This window comes from Pituophis catenifer, unplaced genomic scaffold, assembly GCF_029215685.1.
Source record: "Pituophis catenifer annectens isolate HBS135680 unplaced genomic scaffold, rPitCat1.0.hap2 SCAF_7, whole genome shotgun sequence".
NCBI lineage: Eukaryota > Metazoa > Chordata > Lepidosauria > Squamata > Colubridae > Pituophis > Pituophis catenifer.
Genome location: NW_027256887.1, coordinates 3,861,820 through 3,882,394, shown reverse-complemented (window position 1 = coordinate 3,882,394; position 20,575 = coordinate 3,861,820). Strand labels below are relative to the sequence as shown.

Below are 20,575 nucleotides of genomic sequence, written 5' to 3'. Positions count from 1 at the left end.
AGGGATCAAGGAAATAATGTGAGGATAGAAGAAAAAAAATAGAAGAAAAAACCAGTGACTTTTGACTTTTTTTTGGTGCAATAAGGTATTTAATAATATTATACTCTCAACTTTTTACTTAGGCACAATGGTAACTGCCTGTCATTTCTATAGCAGTCATTCGTCTAACCGTCAAAACCCAAAGTCAGATTTTCATTTTGTTTTCTCTTTCATGCAAAAAATGCCACAAACTGCTTCCAAGTAGCCACAAAACTATTTAAATTGTCGTCCCTGATCAAATTTGCCATCTTTGCCAGTCAAAACTTCGCTATCGCTGCCGGTCCAAATCAAAATTTCATTCCCCTCTCCACCCCCCCCCCCCAATTTCATAAAGAAAGAGAAGTTCAACTTCCAAGTTTACTTCCAAGTAAACACAGAAATATGTATATATTTGTCCCTAATTAGTACAGTCAACAACTTCATCTCTACCACTTCTAGCATCTTTTCAATCCATTCCCCCTTTATGGATGTTTACAGTCATTCTTAAGGCAAGAGAAGACCATACATTAATTGGGATGATGAAAATGTAGCAGAAAAATCATACATATATGATTATATATAAATTATATAATCATATATTTATATATAAATTATATATTATTTTTATATATATATATATATAAAAATAACAGTGTACGGCTCTGGAATTTATTTCCATTGCAGTTGATAATCGATTTCAGTTTTCTCCTTGCTGATTAGCAAACATCTCTCTCTACATGGGGCTCCCCTTGAGGAGCACTTGGAAGCTCCAGCTGGTCCAGAATGTGGCCGCGCGGGTAATTATGGGAGCGACTTGGCGCTCCCATGTGACACCTTGCCTGCGCGAGCTGCACTGGCTTCCGGTGGTCTTCCGGGTGCGCTTCAAGGTATTGTTTCTCACCTTTAAAGCGCTCCGGCTATTTGCGAGACCACCTTCTGCCACCGATAACCTCCCACCGGCCAATTCGGTCCCACAGAGAGGGCCTCCTTAGGGTGCCGTCGGTCAAGCAATGCCGACTGACGACCCCCAGGGGGAGAGCCTTCTCTGGGGGGGCACCCGCTCTCTGGAACGAGCTACCCCCAGGAATACGACTAATCCCGGACCTCCGGACCTTCCGTCGAGCTTTGAAGACCTTCCTATTCCAGCAAGCTGGGCTGGCTTAAAATTTTAAAAGGGTTATTTTAAGGGTAATGGGTTTTAAATATTTCGGGAAGCCAATTTGATTTAATTCTGTTTTCAATTATTTTAAATTTTGTATTGTATGTATTTTAATTTGGCTGTGCACCGCCCTGAGTCCTTCGGGAGAAGGGCGGTATACAAATTTAAATAATAAATAAATAAATAAATTTAGATCTTTCTCTCTTGTGTAAGTTTTAACTCCAAAATAAAATGGGGAAAAAAATTAAAAATTTTTTATATTGTACCAGAACATGCATGCATCTGGATTCTGCGTTTAAATAATCAAGAAGGCAATACCCCAAACATGAAAGCTGCAGCATTTTGTGGCAGCCAGTCCATAAGTTAAATTATTTAGTGCGTTGCTTGTGCTGAATATTCTATTAATCTGTTTAAACTTTAGTTAACCCAAGAAGGATGAATGTCACCCTCTAAAAATAGATATAGCTAACCACGATTCCTCATGTTTTCCAAAATGGAAAAAAAAAGAAAGAAAAAAGAAAAAGCCTTAAATAAAACAGAGCCAGGAAATGAAAATGTCAAGGAATTTTGTTTAGCCTCTCTTTTGCAGTGCATTTTTGACATGAAAAAAATCAGTACAATTCTCCATTGGCAATTGGAAGTCTTAGATAATAACGGAGATACAACCACAATTGAGATGGACTTACAGTATTTTGCACCTTTGTGGATTCTGCTGTTTAATAGTGAATATAGTAAATTATTTCAATTATTGGGAGAGGTGTGGTGGCCTAGAGATGGAGCTCTCGCCTCACAATCAGGAGGCTGTGAGTTCGATCCTAGGTAGAGGCAGATATTTCTCTCTCTCTCTGGGCATAATGAGAATATATCTGCTGAAACAAAACTCTGCATTGGTGACAAGAAGGGCATCCGGCCAGTAAATACTCTGCTAGCTCCATTCAGTTGCCCAGACTCCACCCTGCAAGGGATTATAGGGTCATTAAACGATGATTTAATTTAATTTAATTTAATTTAATTTCGAATTTATATACCGCCCTTCTCCCTGAGGACTCAGGGCGGTGTACAGCCAAGATAAAAAACATAGAATACAAATATTAAAACATTTAAAAATATATATAAAATTTGGCCCAAAAAATTAAAATCGCAGACTAATTAAAAGGATTTAAAAATTTTAAAAATTTCTTCTTAAGCCAACCCGGCTTGCTGAAAAAGATAGGTTTTCAGGGAACGACGGAAGGCATTGAGGTCCTGGATTCTTCTTATCTCCGTGGGCAACTGATTCCAGAGGGTGGGAGCCCCCACAGAGAAAGCCCTCCCCCTGGGGGCCACCAGCCTACATTGTTTGGCTGATGGCACCCTGAGGAGGCCCTCTCTGTGGGAGCGCACGGGTCGATGGGAGGTCATCGGTAGCAGCAGGCGGTCTCGGAGATAGCTAGGCCCTATGCCATGGAGCGCTTTAAAGGTGATAACCAACACCTTGAAGCGCACCCGGAAGACCACCGGGAGCCAGTGCAGCTCGCGCAGGAGTGGTGTTACATGGGAGCGCCATGTTGCTCCCATCACTACCCGCGCTGCTGCATTCTGGACCAGCTGGAGCCTCCGGGTGCTCTTCAAGGGGAGCCCCATGTAGAGAGCGTTACAGTAGTCAAGGCGAGAGGTGACGAGGGCGTGAGTGACTGTGCACAGGGAATCCCGATCAAGAAAGGGCCGCAACTGGCGAATCAGGCGAACCTGATAAAAGGTCCCCCTGGTAACAGCCGTCAGATGTTCCTCCAAAGACAGCTGCCTATCCAGGAGGACTCCCAGATTGCGAGCCCTTTCAGTGGGGGCCAAAGACTCGCCCCCAATAGTCAGTGATGGAGTCAACTGACTATATCGGGATGCCGGGAGCCACAGCCACTCAGTCTTGGAAGGGTTGAGCCTGAGCCTGTTCCTCCCCATCCAGATCCGCACAGCCTCCAGGCACTGGGACATCACTTCAAGGGCATCGTTGGGGTGGCCTGGGGTGGAGATGTACAGCTGGGTGTCATCAGCGTACTGGTGGTCTGATTGATTGATTGATTGATTGATTGATTGATTGATTTATCTATTTTTAAAATTTTTATACCGCCCCCTCTCCTGAAGGACTCGGGGCGGTGAACAGCCAAAATTAAAAAACATACAATATAAACATTAAAATACTATAAAAACAAAATTAAATTTATATCGGCTTCCCCCAATTTAAAACCCCTTACCCATTCAGTAATTCAGCAATTAAAATTCAGCAATTAAAAGATTTTTAACCCAGCCCGGCTTGCTGAAATAAAAAAGTCTTCAGAGCCCGGCGGAAGGTTTGGAGGTCCAGGATCAGTCGTATCCCTGGGGGTAGCTCATTCCAGAGGGTGGGTGCCCCCACAGAGAAGGCTCTTCCCCGGGGGGTCGCCAGCCGACATTGCCTGACTGACAGCACCCTGAGGAGACCCTCTCTGTGGGAGCGTATTGGCCGGTGGGAGGTTATCGGTGGCAGAAGGTGGTCTCGTAAATAACTGGGTCCTAAGCCATGGAGCGCTTTGAAGATGAGAACCAATACCTTGAAGCGCACCCGGAAGACCACTGGAAGCCAATGCAGCTCGCACAGAAGAGGTGTCATGTGGGAGCGCCATGTCGCCTCCATAAGTACCCGCGCGGCCGCATTCTGCACCAGTTGGAGCCTCCGATTGCTCCTCAAGGGGAGCCCCATGTAGAGAGCGTTGCAGTAGTCCAGGTGGGAAGTAACGAGGGCATGAGTGACCATGGATAAGGAGTCCCGATCCAGAAAGGGGCCCAACTGGTGTATCAGGCAAATCTGATAGAAAACCCCCCTGGCCACGGTCGTCATATGCTCTTCTAAAGACAGCCGTGCATCTAGGAGGATACCCAAGTTACGCGCCCTCTCCGTGGGGGCCAATGTCTCGCCCCCAATAGTCAGCGATGGCACCAGCTGACTATATCGGGACGCTGGCAACCACAGCCACTCAGTCTTGGAGGGGTTGAGTCGGAGCCTGTTCCTCCCCATCCAGACCCGCACGGCCTCCAGGCACCGGGATATCACTTCAAGAGCATCGTTGGGGTGGTCTGATGATAGTAAATTATTTCAATCTGCTTTTAATAGTTAGTAAGATAGGCCTGAACTGAAAAGTGATTACAGAAAAGAAAGCCAAAGGAATGTGTGACTTTTCCAACGATATCCTTTTAAACATAATTGAAAGCGTGTATTATTTTAGTAACCAGATCCTTGCGTCCATAATGACCAACGTAATGAGAATACATTAATGGAACACATTTGTGAGAGCTAAGAGGAGGGAATACAATAATGAAGTTTTCCATTTGCCATGCAATAAGAGAATTTTTTATTAGCTAGAACTGAGGGCAATAGGTGAAGACTTGCGGTTTAGTAAGTAATGCAACAAGACATTTAAAAATAACCTGCTTTGTAAAGGGAAGATCGATATTGATATTAAGATGCACCAAATAATTGATATGCTGGCAGGAGGTAGCAGGAGAGGACAGGAAGTCAATTATTCTAGATAGATGGTGAAAAAAATGTTATTTCCAAAGGTTATTTCCTCACGATTTTTGTGAATTCATCGCTTAGGTTAAAAGTTCTCTGAAATACAAGAACTCCAGTGCGGAGTAATTCGTAGTGTGAAAAATGGGAATGCTTGATGATAAAATAATAACCTTGATAGAAAATATGTAAAATATAAGCGGGTGTTAAGATGGACAATTTCTTCATTGAAATGAATCTTTTTGAGATGTTGCAATGATGAATTTTAGAAAAAGCAACTTACAGCAAGTGAAGCCATTGGATTTTTCTACGGTATCATGTTTTATTGCGTCATGAAGAAACCTGAGAAATTGAGGAGATAGAACTGATTACAAAACAAAATAAAACCAAGATTAAAATGTTAAGCAGGGAAAGATCATGTCCACACGTGAAGATCCAATTAAACTGATTTTTTGCTCTCATGCCTATGCAGAAGAATCTTCTCAGCTAAAGGTTAGCTTGGAATAAGGTAATGGATCAATGGAAATCAAGGGAGGTTGGACTTGATGCACTTGTGACTATGTAGGATTCTAGGCTGGTTCCTCTTTTGACTCCGCCCTCAGGTTCTGCCTACAGATTGATATGGAATCAAGTAGCTGATTTGTTTGAGTTTGTAATTCCTGGGGGGACGCATTTAGTTTGTAGATTTTTAATGTCCTAAGGTGCTCTAAATCACTATGTGTAAGTTGGACAGCCAAATACATGTGTTTGATAATAAGCTAATTGGAATCATATTTCAGAGGGAGGAGGACATCGGGAGAACAGCCCTCTGAAAAAAGTCCATGGAAATGGTTTCTTCCCAAGTCTGCAAATCTCATTGGTGTGAGAATGGGGGACTCACCGTAATATTAAGGGAGATTGAGGATCTCCCTCAATATTTTGAAGAATTTGGGCACTTGGAGATCTGATGGTGGGAAGTTAAGTTTCCTATATTAGCTTATTTGGTTACTGCGGTACCTGAACTAAAAGACATTAAATTAGTCAGATATCCTAACATTCTAATATGATTATTGTCAGGATTCCGATGGATGCCCTAATTAAATCATGAGTCTCGAGCCAAGCTTCAAAAGAAATCCAGTTATTTATTAGGAGCTTCATGTTGGCACGTTCCCAAGTGAAGCCAGCTCTGACCCTACCTAATTTACGCTCCTAATTATGACCCTGTTCCCCCCCTCCCCTCGGGATGTGTCATCAATCAAATTCTCCAACAGAGCAATTTTGCGGGTTGTAGAGGTCACTCCCCTTCGGCTTCTGTAGGTAACCCTGGGATACAGCCTTGAAAGAAATAAGCGTGGAATGTGCATCTGTCTTTGGCTGCCGTGCCATTTCGCCGGTTTCCCATCGCCCCCTGGCCTATGGCAACTTGAAAGCAGGCCAGGGATGCTTTGCGAGTTGACAATTATATTTTCTCTTAACTGTTATCTTCATTGCCTTGAATTAATTGTAAAAATAATATTTTTTTAAAAAAGAATCTAATCAGGATGTTAAGTTTCCTAACTTGTGGCTCTACACAGATCCGAATCATTTTACACTGCGGCCTCTCATCAGATAGATTTCAGATTGCCCAGTGGTGACCCGTGTTCAGCTTTCAGTGTAGTGAATATTGTATTTTTTTGCCTCTTGCAGGGTTTGAGAAACAAGCCAAAGAAAACTGGGCATGTAAAGCCTGATCTCATTGACGTGGATCTAGTAAGAGGTAAGACTTGATCTCCTCAACCGGAGATATAATTTTATTCCATAGGTACTAGCTTCGTTTTAACATTTGTAATGTTCTCTTATTTTAGCGGGCAGGTTTTCTTCATGGGGTGAAACTCCCTATTGGTGGAGGGATTTTGATCAGGTGCAAAGGATCAGGATCATAGGTTAAGTTGCAATTCCAAAAGAGTTACCGCTCAAGCCCATCCACGAGAATCTAGTGAACTAACGGTCAACGCTAAATTGGCGCTAGATAAGAGTCAGCGGAATTCAAGGGAGTTGGACTTAGATGCTTGTGGCAACATAATGATTCTAGGCTGATGACTCACTTAACTCCGCCATCCAGTTCTGCCTGCCTACTGTAGATTTTCAGTAATCTCGAGCTGCTACCTAAATATCAGCCCAGGATAGCCCTGTTGTCCAGATTAAAACCACTTAATGCTTCTCTGCATCTTATCGCTTTTCAATTATATTGAAAAGGGATATATATATATATATATATATATATATGTCTTTTTTCCTTTTTCGTAGGCTTTTATGTGCATATTCTTTCTAGCCAGGTTTTACCTACGTAAACTAGGTTGTTCTGCAGCCCTGGTTCTGTGAAATCTCATTCACAAGTTTCTGGGCCTTTTTTTTTTTTTTTTTTTGCTGACAAACTGCAACTCTGTGTTGCTCTCTGGGAGAGCAACATGTTTCTGTGTAACCGGTTCATTGATTTTGCTTTTCTTTAGGGTCAGCCTTTGCAAAAGCAAAACCGGAAAGTCCTTGGACCTCCCTGACGCGAAAGGGAATTGTTAGAGTTGTTTTCTTTCCTTTCTTCTTCAACTGGTGGCTACAAGTGACATCAAAAGTTATATTTTCGTGGCTGCTTTTCCTTTACCTTCTTCAAGGTACGTCTGGATGAGAACTTTTGCCTAAGAGATTAAGGTAAAGGTTCCCCTTGCATATATGTGCTAGTCGTTCCCGACTCTAGGGGGCGATGCTCATCTCCGTTTCAAAGCCGAAGAGCCAGCGCTGTCCGAAGACGTCTCCGTGGTCATGTGGCCGGCATGACTCAACGCCAAAGGCGCACGGAACGCTGTTCCCTTCCCACCAAAGGTGGTCCCTATTTTTCTACTTGCATTTTTTATGTGCTTTCGAACTGCTAGTTTGGCAGAAGCTGGGACAAGTCACGGGAGCTCACCCTGTTACACAGCACTAGGGATTCGAACCGCTGAACTGCTGACCTTTCAGTCAACAAGCTCAGTATTTTAGCCACTGAGCCACTCGCATTTGTGACGGTCGTAGTATTTCAGAGGTCAGGCAATCCCCTTTTGCGACCTTCTGACAAACAAAGTCAAGGGGGGAGGAACCTGATTCACTTAACCAGGTTACTAATTTAACGACAGCACTTAGCAAACGCGGCAAGAAAAGTCGTAACATGAGACAATACTCACCGAACAAATGTCTCACTTGGCTACATAAATTCTGGGCTCAATTGTGGTCGTTGAGTCGAAGACCGACTCTAATATATTTCATATACCCTGTTTCCCCGAAAATAAGACATCCCCTGATAATAAGTCCAAGTGGGCTTTAGAGTGCATGCACTAAAATAAGCCTCTCCCCCGAAAATAAGCCCTCCCCGAAAATATTTAAACAGAGCTGGAAATCAGGTAAGACAGCAAGAGGAGCCCCATCTTGCTCCATGCTCCCCAAAATAATAAGACCACCTTGGCCTTGAAAATAAGGCCAAGTGCTTATTTTGGGGGTCAAAAAAATATAAGAATGTGGCCGCGCGGGTGGTTATGGGAGCGACGTGGTGCTCCCATGTGACGCCCTTCCTGCGCGAACTGCACTGGCTCCCAGTGGTCTTCCGGGTGCGCTTCAAGGTTTTGGTTACCACCTTTAGAGCGCTCCATGGCTTAGGACCAGGTTATATACGAGACTGCCTTCTGCCACCAGTAGCCTCTCACAGACCAGTACGCTCCCACAGAGAGGGGCTCCTCAGGGTGCCATCGGTCAGACAGTGTCGACTGGTGGCCCCCAGGGGGAGAGCCTTCTCTGTGGGGGCACCTGCCATCTGGAACGAGTTCCCCCCGGAGATACGGCGGATCCCGGATCTGCGTGCTTTCCACCGTGCCCTTAAAACTTTCCTTTTCCAGCAGGCTGGCCTGGCCTAACCTCTTTTTAAAATCGTTTTAAATTTTAAATTTGTCTTATAAATTGGGGTGTTTTAAATTTGTTTTCGGGCCATGGTATTTATATATATTTTAAATGGTTTTTAACATTTGTATTATGTGTATTTTATCTTGGCTGTTCACTGCCCTGAGTCCTTCGGGAGTAGGGCGGTATATAAATTTAATAAATAATAATAATAATAAAATAATAAAGACAGGGTCTTATTTTCGGAGAAACACCATATATGTTATCTTAAAGTGTAATAAGTTAATGTAAATTTTTACAATGCTTACAGCAGGGGTGTCGAACTCAAGACCTAGTTTGGTAATGAAACATCTACATCAGGAGTGTCAAGGCCCGGGGGCCGGATCTGGCCTGCAGGGTGCTTAGATCTAGCCCACAGGGCCACCTGGGAAACACCAAAGGACTGGCCTGCAGTGCCTCTGCCAGCAAAAACGGAGCATGGGAGGGCCATGCGAAGCCCACCTGGGCTCCGTTTTTAACCGCAAAGGCCTCCTGCAGCCCTCTGAATGGAGTTCGGGGAAGCCGCACGCGTGCTACAGGTGGGCTCCCGAGCTCCGTTTTTGCTGGCACAGGGTTGCAGGAAGCCATCGCAGCCGAAAATGGCGCTTGGGAGCCTGTTTCCGCTGGCAGAGCGCTCGGGCCGCCACAAGCGCCCAAGACACGAGTAACATTGAGCTGGCCACACCCCCTTCCCTCCCCCAAGGTCAAACACAATCCTGATGCAGCCCTCAAATGAAATCGAGTTTGACACCCCTGGTTTACAGTATAAAAAAGAAGATTGACAGGGTAATAATAATAATAGCCCCGACGTCACAATTGTTGACGAGGTTGTAAATCGAGGACCACCTGTAATGATCTCCCTTTTCTCTGGTTGAATGATGAATGGCTTCTCCATTCGTATCCTCTCTTCTTCCTACAGTGGCTGCCATCATACTCTTCTTCACGATACAAAGCCCTCATAACATACCTCTGACGGAAGTCATCGGCCCGGCATGGCTCATGCTGCTCCTCGGAACGGTGCACTGCCAGATTGTCTCCACACGGACCCCCAAATCCTCCACAAACACCGGCGGGAGAAGGAGGAGGTACCTTTGTGGTGGGACTGGGCTGGGTTTGGGCAGGTCTTTGCTTTAGTTTGAATACGAATCCTAAACCCTAAAAGGTTATCGAAGGTACAGTTAGTTCCAAAGTTACAACAACAGCACTGAAAAAATTGACTTATGGCCACTTTTCACACTTAACGACTGTTGCAGCATCTCCGCAGTCGTCAAAATTCGGACTCTTGGCAACCGACTCGTATTTATGATGGTTGCTGCGTCCCGGGGTCACTCAATCCCCTTTTGCGACATTCTGACGAGCAAAGTCAATGGGGAAGCTGGATTCACTGAACAGCGTGTTATTTAACAACTGTCGCGGTTCACTTAACGGCGGCAAGAAAGGTCGTAAAATGGGGGAGATCTGTGACAAAGGTCTCACACAGCAACAGACTTTTGGGGATCAGTTGTGATCGTAAGTTGAGGACTACCTGTATTAGTGGGATATCAATGATTGTAGGAGAGGAAGAGGCAGAGCCTGGGGTGTGGGGTCAAGCGAGGAATCAGCCTGGAATCATTACATTCCCACAAGCGGTCTAAATCCAACGCCTTGGATTTCATTGTCTCTTCTCTAGCACACATTTAGTGCAAATTTAGTGCTAGATTCTTGTGTATAGGTGTGGCAATATATCTTAATTGGACCTTAACATTTGATCCTGATTCTTCGCGCCTGACATGATTGGCAATACAATTGTTACATTATTTACAATATGTTAAATCATATATTCAAAGCAAGGCGGCTGCCCTACAGTGGCAGCATTGAAGCTTCCGGCCTAATATGGCTTCCAAGGCTGAAGCCATATTAGGCCGGAAGCAAAAAAAAAAATGGCGGATACATTTTCCTGTGTCAGTTTCAATTTATTTCACGGAAAATTGTGAATCTTTGGGGAAAAATGGGGGGCGTGTGTGTCCTGGGGCCACACTAACCTGTTGTTATTTCAAATGTGTTCTGAACTTGTTTTTCTCCATGGACATTTTATTAGATGCTAAAAAATTGTACATTTTAGTCAGTAACTACATTTTATTTTTTTTATTCTTTTATTTTATCAAATTTATATACCGCCCTACTCGCGAAGGACTCAGGGCAGCGAACAGCCAAAAAATAAAACACATAAAATACAAAATTTAAGAAACAGTATAAAACCAGATTAGATAATTTGGCCCCGGACAAATTAAAACAACCCCAATATTTAAGACATAATTAAAATTTACAATTTAAAAGTTAAAAAGGGAAAAGTTAGGCCAGGCCGGCCTGTTGAAACAGAAAAGTCTTGAGGGCACAGCGGAAGGTGTATAGATCCGGGATCCTCCATATCTCCGGGGGGAGCTCATTCCAGATGGCAGGTGCCCCCACAGAGAAGGCTCTCCCCGTGGGGCCGCCAGTCGACACTGTTTGGCCGACGGCACCCGGAGGAGCCCCTCTCTATGAGAGCGTACGGGCCAGTGAGAGGCTGCTGGTGGCAGCAGGCGGTCCCATAAATATCTAGGTCCTAAGCCATGGAGCGCTCTAAAGGTGGTAACCAAAACCTTGAAGCGAACCCGGAAGACCACCGGGAGCCAGTGCAGCTCGCGCAGGAGAGGTGTTACACGGGAACGCAATGTCGCTCCCATAACCACCCGCGCGGCCGCACTCTGCACCAGTTGGAGCCTCTGGGTGCTCCTCAAGGGGAGCCCCATGTATATAATTTCCAATAATGGAAATAAGATGCCCTCATCTTAAATATGATTTCCATCGGAATTAAAATAATCTGCCAGAGGTTTAAAAAGCCTTTATGAATTTACTTTGGTCTGCCCTCCTGAACTTTTTATTTCTATTATTTTATTTTACTATTTTATTTCTATTAAAAGGGAAGATATTCTTATCATTTGAAAAGTGTAGGAAAAAGGAGAGGCAGAGCCTGGGGGAGGAGTCAAGAAAGGAATCAGCCTGGAATCTCTACATTGCCACAAACGGTCTTAAGTCCAACCGCTTTTGAATTCTGTTAACTCGGTTAACTTTAGTGCTGACTGTTAGTTTCTTTTATAAAGGCCTGAACAATAAATCAGCTTAACGGGAATTTAACACATGGTACTGATCGTTTGTGCCGGACAAAAAGGCGGTCATAAAAATGGGATTTTTCTTGTTTAACCAAGCCATTGTTTGGCTGTAAACATACCAAAGAGTAAACTGTCCATCTTGTGCTGCTAGCGAATTACCTGTTCTGACCTAGGCTTTCCCAGCAGCACGAAGCCGAGTCCTTGTCCCGATAAACCCCTTTTATTTAATTTACAGTGAATTCCTCTCCAGCAAAGTCTTTCCTCTCCCACAGTCTTTCAAGATAGTTCACAATTACCGAACTTTATCAGGCTTGGAGAGTGGCCAGGCCGAGATCTTTCAGACGCTCGCAATACTTGGCAAGAATGCAGGAATGAACTAATTGTCTCCTGCAAACTCCACTCCCCTTTCGCTCCTCTTTTATTCCCTCTGGGAATCGTCCACCTGTGGCATTACTCCCTAGTCGACCCTTGTTCTTTAGCTGTTCTTTTCGTCAGGCAACTCTGCGCGTGCGCACATTGGGAACAGGCTCCAGCTGTTCGTCTGCCTCCCTGATGTCTGACTCCGAAGGCAGCTGATAACTGTCCAACGGCCCTGGCCCCCTCTCTGCCTCCAACGCAGAGCCCTCGTCCGAGCCTTCTCCTGACTCCAGGCCTGGCCCATGTTCCTCCCCAACCTCCTCACTGTCCGAATCTGCTGCCAGATTCACTGGCGGGCCACCACATTACCTTTACAAAATGTCTCTGTTTTCAATTTCAAGGAAATTAAGGAAAGCGGCCCACTTGGAAGTGCATCGCGAAGGGGATGGCTCTAGCACAACCGATAACACCCAGGAAGGAACCGTCCAGAGTTATGGCACCAGCACCTCTTCTAGCCTTGGCGCTGTCTTCAAGGAACTCTGGCACGCTACTTTCTTTTTATCAGGGTGGGTATGTTTTAGTCAAGTCTTGGTTTGCCTTAAATGACGGGCTGTTCCTTTTCTCTAACATCATCCTATCGAAGTTCGTTTGGACCCCCGTGACTTTGATTTCCACACGTCACTGGAAACCGGTAGGAGAAAATGGAGGCCACAGATTCTCGAAGTCCATGAAAAAAAAAATTAGATTCTGTTCTAAATCCGTTAATTAGTTTTCAGCTGAGTTTCTTATTTTGACTCTGGTGCGTTTGCTGCTAAATTAGGGTCAGGCCCTTCTACTTTTTCGGTCTCCGTTAATTCCAGCAAGGAATAAAGATAGTTTGATCTAGTGGTTAAGGCATCAGGCTAGGAAGCAGGAGGCTGTGAGTTCAAGTCCCGCCTTAGTCTTTAAAGCCTGCTGTGTAATTTTGCCCCCATCACCAGGAGTCAGTGAATTCTAGTCCCGCCTTACTCATGAAAGCCCCCTGGGTGACTTTGGGCCCATCACCAGGAGTCAGTGAGTTCTAGTCCCGCCTTAGTCATGAAAGCCCCCTGGGTGAGTTTGGGCCCATCACCAGGAGACGGTGAGTTCTAGTCCCACCTTACTCATGAAAGCCCCCTGGGTGACTTTCGGCCCATCACCAGGAGACGGTGAATTCTAGTCCCACCTTACTCATGAAAGCCCCCTGGGTGACTTTGAGCTAGTCACTCCCTCTCAGCCCAACCTACCTCACAGGATTGTTGTTGGGAAAATAGGAGGAGGATATGTTGGATATGTTTGCCACCTTGAGTTGTTTGTAAAAATAATAAAGAGAGGATACAAATAAATAAATAAATAAAATAGGATTCGCCTTCGTTTTGCTTTTCCTTCTTAAGTTACTTATTGTTGTGACCTAGGCTTACAAGGCCGATACACCTGCCATCTTATTTTCCTCCCCAAAAACTAAGGTGCATCTTATATTCCGGTGCATCTTATACTCCAAAAAATATGGTATATAGGTCTTAGCTCAGTGGTGATTTAGTGAGATTCAAGATTTCCTGTGTACGTAGGCAAATTTAGGCATGAAGTAAATTATTGCCTTCAATTACATTAATGGCAACTAGGTTTATATATCCTACATCAATAATTAATTTCTAATAGTTTAATATATAAATAGTATAAATCAACATATATTATGATATATTATTTAATATAAATATATTATTAATAATAAATATATGATCAGCTTATATCCTAAGAATTCTATTACTGCCTTTTTTTCCTTCTCTTTGCACGAAAGCAGTTTGGGAAATGAGATCAGGAAAAAGTCTTTACCCAAACAATAACTACTTCATGTATTTTGGTTTGCCTCTAGAGCCAAAAAAGCAAAGAACTCCATAGACAAATCCACCGAAACGGACAACGGGTATGTTTCCCTTGATGGGAAAAGGACAGGGAGAAACAACGAAGATGCTTTACAATCTCACGAACCCCTTTCTGAGGTCATCCGGTCAGAAGAACCCGGCTGGAATATCGGAACTGCCCGAAGTACATGCAACACTTCGAATCATAAAGTGAGTCCTTTATTTAGGGGACTGGAGGCTAAAACATATGAAGAACAGTTGTTGGAATTGGGTATGTCTAGTTTAATGAAAAGTAGGCGTTAGGGTATGTAGATTTAATAGCTGTAAGCTGAAAAGAGGTTGTAAGCGGAGGCAACTGGAAGCTGATGCAATATTTGCTACAATTAAGAATGGACAGGTATGTGCACAAGGTGTTAAAACGGATGGTCTGTATGTTCTGTGAATGCAAGAACATAAGTGTGTACATATACTTAAAAATGTGTCTACACCAGTGGTAGGTTGCTCCCGGTTCTGTCCGGTTTTTTTAGAACCGGTAGTAAAAGCGGCAGGAGGCTCCGCCCATACTAGGAGTGTCCGGGTATGTAGATTTAATAGCTATAAACCAGGAGTGAAATCTAAAATTTGTTACTACTGGTTCTGTGGGCGTGGCTTGGGGGGGTAATGTGACTGGGTGGGCGTGGCCAACTTTTTTTTTTTACTTTTAAAAGCAAGACGTTGCCGAAAAAAATGCTTTTAGAAGCCTCTGACGATCAGGCAACTCAGCTGGGATCGTCAGAGGCTTTTAAAGGCATTTTTTTTCCTCTTCAGCCGAAGAGGTTGTAGAAAAAATGCTTTTAAAAGCCTCTGATGATCCCAGCTGAGCCGCGCGATCATCAGAGGCTGTTTTTTTAACTTTTAAAAGCATTTTTTTCAGCTGAAGAGGTTGTAGAAAAAAATGCTTTTAAAAGTAAAAAAAAACCTACCTCTGATGATCGCGTGGCTCAGCTGGGCATGGGGGCGGGGCTCAGGGATTTTTGCTACTGGTTCTCCGAACCACCCACCGCCATCGCTTACCGGATCAGGCGATCCGGTCTGAACCGGGAGCATTTCACCCCTGCTGTAAGCTGATGAGAGGTTGTAAGGGGAGGCAATCAGAAGCTGATGCAATGGGAATGACTAGGGGCGAAATGAAAGCAGTATGCAGCCCAATTCTCTAGAATTGTATATTAAAAGTGTATGAATTGTTTGAGATTAAAAAAATGTGCCTTTTATTGATCGTAACTTCTTCTTCGGTTTAGGACACTCACCGAACAATGACAAATATATCGGATGAAGTTTCTAGTGAGGAGGGGCCGGAAACCGGCTACCCTTTACGACGGAATGCCGAACGCGCTTCCAGCGATTGTGCGTTTCGAAACAAGAAATCTCACCATTATAAGAAACATTACCCCGTAGAGGTAACAACACTTTTCATTGTGGCTGAGTAAAACTTTTAAGGACGTCAAATTCATGGGTACTTTTGGGGCGTGTAAGAGCCGTAGTGGCGCAGTGGTTGGAATGCAGCATTGCAGGCTAAGTCTGCCCGTTGTCAGGAGTTCGATCCTGACTGGCTCAAGGTTGGCTCAGCCTTCTGTCCTTCTGAGGTGGGTAAAATGAGGACCCAGATTGTGTTGGGGGCAATAGACTGACTCTGTAAACCACTTAGAGAGGGATGTAAAGTACTGTAAAGTGGTATATAAATCTAAGTGCTATTGCTATCTATCTATCTATCTATCTATCTATCTATCTATCTATCTATCTATCTATCTACCTACCTACCTACCTACCTACCTACCTATCTGTATCCATCCATCCATGGTATCTAACTTCCTACCTCCCTACCTCCCTACCTCCCTAACCATCTACCCTTGGTAAGAGCCTTGGTGGCACAGCAGACTAAAATGCTGTTAAGTAGCACCAGCTGCAGGTTCAAATCTCACCAGGCTCAAGGTTGACTCAGCCTTCCATCCTTCCGAGGTAGGTAAAATGAGGACCCGGATTGTGGGGGCAATAAGCTGACTTTGTATAAAAAAGAACACCGCTTTGGGGGGGGGGGGGAGGCGAAAGCCCTACTAAGCAGGTATATACAAAAGTATGAAGGCTATTGCTTAACGCATTGTAAGCCGCCCTGAGTCTCCGGAGAAGGGCGGCATGTAAATCGAACCAATAAATAAATAAATAATAAATAAATACCCTGGTAGCGCAGTGGTTAGAATGCAGTATTGCAGGTTAACTCTGCTGACTGCCAGGAGTTCGATCTTGACCAACTCAAGTTTGACTCAGCTTTCCATCCTTCCGAGGTGGGTAAAATGAGGACCCAGATTGTTGAGGACAACAATATGCTGACCTTGTAAACTCTTTAGAGAGGGCTGTTAAAAGCACTATGAAGCGGTATATAAGTCTTAAGTGCTATTGCTATTTGCCCAGCCTAGAAGGGAGGAGGGATCAAGTGTAGAACTAACCTGGAATCACGGCTCAACTGCAAAAGGGCTAGGGACTGACCTTCCTTGGAACCTTATTTAATTGTTCCCAGGTGTGGGCTGCCAAATCGAGACGATTCCTGTTTTATAGGCTGAACGTAATGAAGTAGTTAGCTCGAACAGTGCATGAATAGGTCCGGTTGTTCGGGCAATAACATCAGAGGTGGTATTCTGCCGGTTCGGGCAAACAGGTAGCGGAAATCGCAGGTGCCCCCCCCGCTCCCCCGCCCCAGCTCTATTCCGTCCTATTTAGGCACGTTTTTGAGACGGTTTGCGCCCGCAAGCAAACCGCATGTGTGGAAGACAGGCGCGGGCGCGTGGCGAACTGGTAGTAACAAAATGTTAAAACCCACCGCTGAATAACCTCCTATGGCTCTTCCTGTGTTCTTCAGGACGTCCCCAAATCGGGCACCAGCTGCAGCTCGAGGTGCTCAAGTTCCAGGCAAGATTCCGAAAGCACCAGGCCAGAATCGGAGACGGAAGACGTCCTGTGGGAGGATTTTTTGCACTGTGCCGAGTGCCGTTCTTCCTGTACCAGCGAGACCGACGCCGAGAATTCTCAGGTCAACTCTTGTATGAAGAAGGAATACAGAGACGACCCCTTTCATCCGGTGAGTAGAAGAATAACGGACAGAACTGAATAACTCTTTGTTATTCAGGGACCTTGGAGGTCTTCTAGTCCAACCCCCTGCTTAGCCAGGAAACCCTATATACCATTTCAGACAAACGGTTATCCAGTCTCTCTCTCTCTTTTTTTTTTAAAAAGATATTATTTATTGTTTTATCGTATAAAATCAAATACAAAAGAGAGGAACAAACGAAACCAAACCGTGAATTCAATCCTAACAACAGCAAAAAAAGAAGAAGAAGAAAATAGTACAAACATAAAAAAGAAGAAAAAAGTGATTAAATAAATTTAACATTTAGCATGTAGGATCCACCCTGGTTGGGTGCTGAAAAGGCAGTAAATTCTCCTCCGCTTTTATCTATCTATCTACCCTGTTTCTCCCCCAAATAAGACATCCCCTGATAATAAGCCCAATCAGGCTTTTGAGTGCATGGCAATAAGGCCAAGCGCTTATTTCAGGGTTCAAAAAAATATAAGATAGGGTCTTATTTTCAGGAAAACACGGTATCTATCTATCTATCTATCTATCTATCTATCTATCTATCTATCTATCTATCTATCTATCTATCTATCTATCTGCCTATCTACTTACCTATCGTCTATCTTTGTATATGTATCATCCATCCATCCATCTATCTATCTGCCTATCTATCTATCTATCTATCTATCTATCTATCTATCTATCTATCTATCTATCTGCCTATCTATCTATCTATGTATCTATCTATCTATCTATCTATCTATCTATCTATCTATCTATCTATCTATCTATCTATCTATCATCTATCTATCTCTATCTATCCCATCCATCCATCCTCATTGATTAGTTTCCATCCATTTTTCTTGTCTTTCCTTCTACTACTTTGGAGAATAGCTTGACTCCCTCTTCTTTGTGGCAGCCCCTGAGATATTGGAAGACTGCTATCATGTCTCCCCTAGTCCTTCTTTTCATTAAACTAGACATACCCAGTTCCTGCAACCATTCTTCATATGTTTTAGTCTCCAATCATCCCCTAATCCTCTTGGTTGCTCTTCTCTGCACTCTTCCTAGAGTCTCAATATCCTTTTTATATTTATATTAATCTGGAGCTTGCCAAAATCCATCCGAAACCATAATTTTGGCTTGTGTCCTCACCTGCTATTGACCATGTCATTTTTGTTGTTGTTGTTGTTATGGCTTTACAGAACCTTTTATGCCCCCCACTTTTTATAAAAAAAATATATATTTTTTTGGCAGGGTCATTTGCCCTGGTTCCATAGCTCGAACCCCGGGTTGGAGAAAGTCAGTGCCATTGTGTGGGAAGGCAACGACTGCAAAAAGGCAGACATGTCCGTGCTTGAGATCAGCGGCATGATCATGAACAGAGTGAGTATGGTTTATTATTATTTATTTTTTTTAAACTTCTAAGATTTGCCCCCATGAAAGAACGATGCTTTTCAATGCTCTAATTGGAAGTCTAGAAGTGATGCTGTTTCCTTACATTTTAAGAGCTCTTGGGATGATGTACTAACTCTTGCTAAAGTGGCCGCGGGGGGGTGGGGGGGTGTTCTCTCCAAAACGAAATGCAAAATGTGAAGGAAGACTCGGTGACTCGATGCCCAATCAAACATTTTTTTTTCTGACCGAAGAAGTTATTTGGATGAGTAACAAAAGTCTCAGTTAAATAATCTTTAGTCCTGTTGCCATGATTTGATCTTTTTAGATGCGTTTGGCCTGGATGATGGAATCTTCGTTCACGTTCTGCAGATGCTGTAGAGTTTGAGGATAGGATAGGATAGGATAGAGGATGGGGAGGGAAGAGAGAGGGAGGATAGAATAGGATACGATAGGATAGGGCAGTGATGGCTAACCTTTTTGCCATCGCATGCCAGGAGGGAGGGGGGGTCGCGCGTGCCCACACCCATAATTCTATGCGCTCCGCCGCCACGTATGCGTGCACGACTCCCCCCCTCCGATCCCGGCATGTGATGGCCCGGTAGGTCTGTTTTTCTCTCTCACCTGGCTCCAGAGCCTCTCTATGAGTCTGGGGAGGGCAAAAACAGCCTCCCCACCCCCTGGAAGCCCTCCGGAGGCCAGAAACGGCCCGTTTCCCAACTTCTGGTTGGACAGGAAGTGACGTTTTTTGCTGTCCTCAGCCTCCAGAGCCTCCTCTGGAGGCTGGGGACAGCAAAAAATGTCCCTTTTGAACACCATAGGTTCGCCATCACGGGGATAGGGGATGGGGAGGGAAGGAAGAGGAGAGGGAGGATAAGATAGGATAGAATGTGATAGGGGGTGGGGAGGGAAGTGAAGGGATAGGGGCAGGGAAGGAGAACAGAGGGAGGATAGGATACGATAGAATATGGAATGGGGAGGGAAGGGAAGGGAAGGGAAAGGAGGGGGAGGGAGGATAGGATACGATAGGATAGGGGATGGGGAGGGAACGGAAGGAAAGTGAGAGGGAATGGAAGGGGGAGGAGAGGAGAGGAGAGGGGAGGGAGGATAGGATAGGATACAATAGGATAGGAGATGAGAGGGAAGGAAAGGGAAGGGAAAGGAGAGGGACAGGAGAGGAGTGGAGACCAAAGGATAGGAGAGGGGATGGGGAGGGAAGGGAAGGGGAGAGGGGGGAGGAGACTTTATTTAGCCAAGCGTGATTAGCCACACAAGGAATTTGTCTCCGGTGCAGAAGCTCTCAAAGCCACATGCAAAGCAACAGAGTAAATAATCATTCATTATCATGATACCAATACTGATGTTCTCACGTTAGCTTTTACACTTTCATTGAGCCGAATTCAGATTTTTCTATTTCATGCATTGGTAAACCACTTCCGGAACGGGATTCGTTAAAACACAAAGCTTATTATCAACGTCTTTTGCTTTGGGTTTTTTGTCTGTGTCTATAGGTGAACAATTACGTTCCAGGAATCGGCTATCAGATTTTTGGCAACGTGGTCTCCTTAATCCTGGGATTAACGCCGTTCGTATTTAGACTTTCCCAAGAAAAAGACCTGGAACATTTAGCCACGCATACGGCCACCGAACTCTATGCTATTGCCTTCGGGTCAGATGGAAACATAATGGTGATTTCCATGGTCATCGTGTGCTTCGTAGTGCGTGTTTCCCTGGTGTGGATATTCTTCTTCCTTTTATGCGTGGCTGAGAGGACTTACAAGCAGGTGAGCCTTAGCACCAAACTCCCCCCTCTCCACCAGTGGTGAATTCCAATTTTTTTTACTACCAGTTCTGTGGGCGTGGCTTGGTGGGCGTGGCAGGGGAAGGATACTGCAAGATCTCCATTCCCACCCCACTCCAGGGGTAAGGATACTGCAAAATCCCCATTCCCACCCTACTCGTGGGGAAGGATACTGCAAAATCCCCATTCCCTCCCCACTCCAGGGGAAAGGATACTGCAAAATCTCTATTCCCACCCCATTGCACGGGAAGGATACTGCAAAATCCCCATTCCCTCCCCACTCCAGG

General features: G+C 44.5%; 1 protein-coding gene across 1 annotated transcript in view; it reads left to right on the top strand.

The window, feature by feature from the left end:
• The window catches only part of PHTF2 (putative homeodomain transcription factor 2), a 54,995-nt gene that overhangs the window by 21,460 nt on the left and 12,960 nt on the right, over positions 1-20,575 (top strand). The window contains exons 4-12 of the mRNA XM_070946710.1: positions 6,366-6,435; positions 7,169-7,327; positions 9,538-9,703; positions 12,508-12,672; positions 13,998-14,196; positions 15,264-15,422; positions 16,877-17,095; positions 18,350-18,478; positions 19,999-20,271. Coding sequence (XP_070802811.1) covers positions 6,366-6,435; positions 7,169-7,327; positions 9,538-9,703; positions 12,508-12,672; positions 13,998-14,196; positions 15,264-15,422; positions 16,877-17,095; positions 18,350-18,478; positions 19,999-20,271 — 1,539 coding nt within the window. The remainder of the gene's footprint in view (positions 1-6,365; positions 6,436-7,168; positions 7,328-9,537; positions 9,704-12,507; positions 12,673-13,997; positions 14,197-15,263; positions 15,423-16,876; positions 17,096-18,349; positions 18,479-19,998; positions 20,272-20,575) is intronic.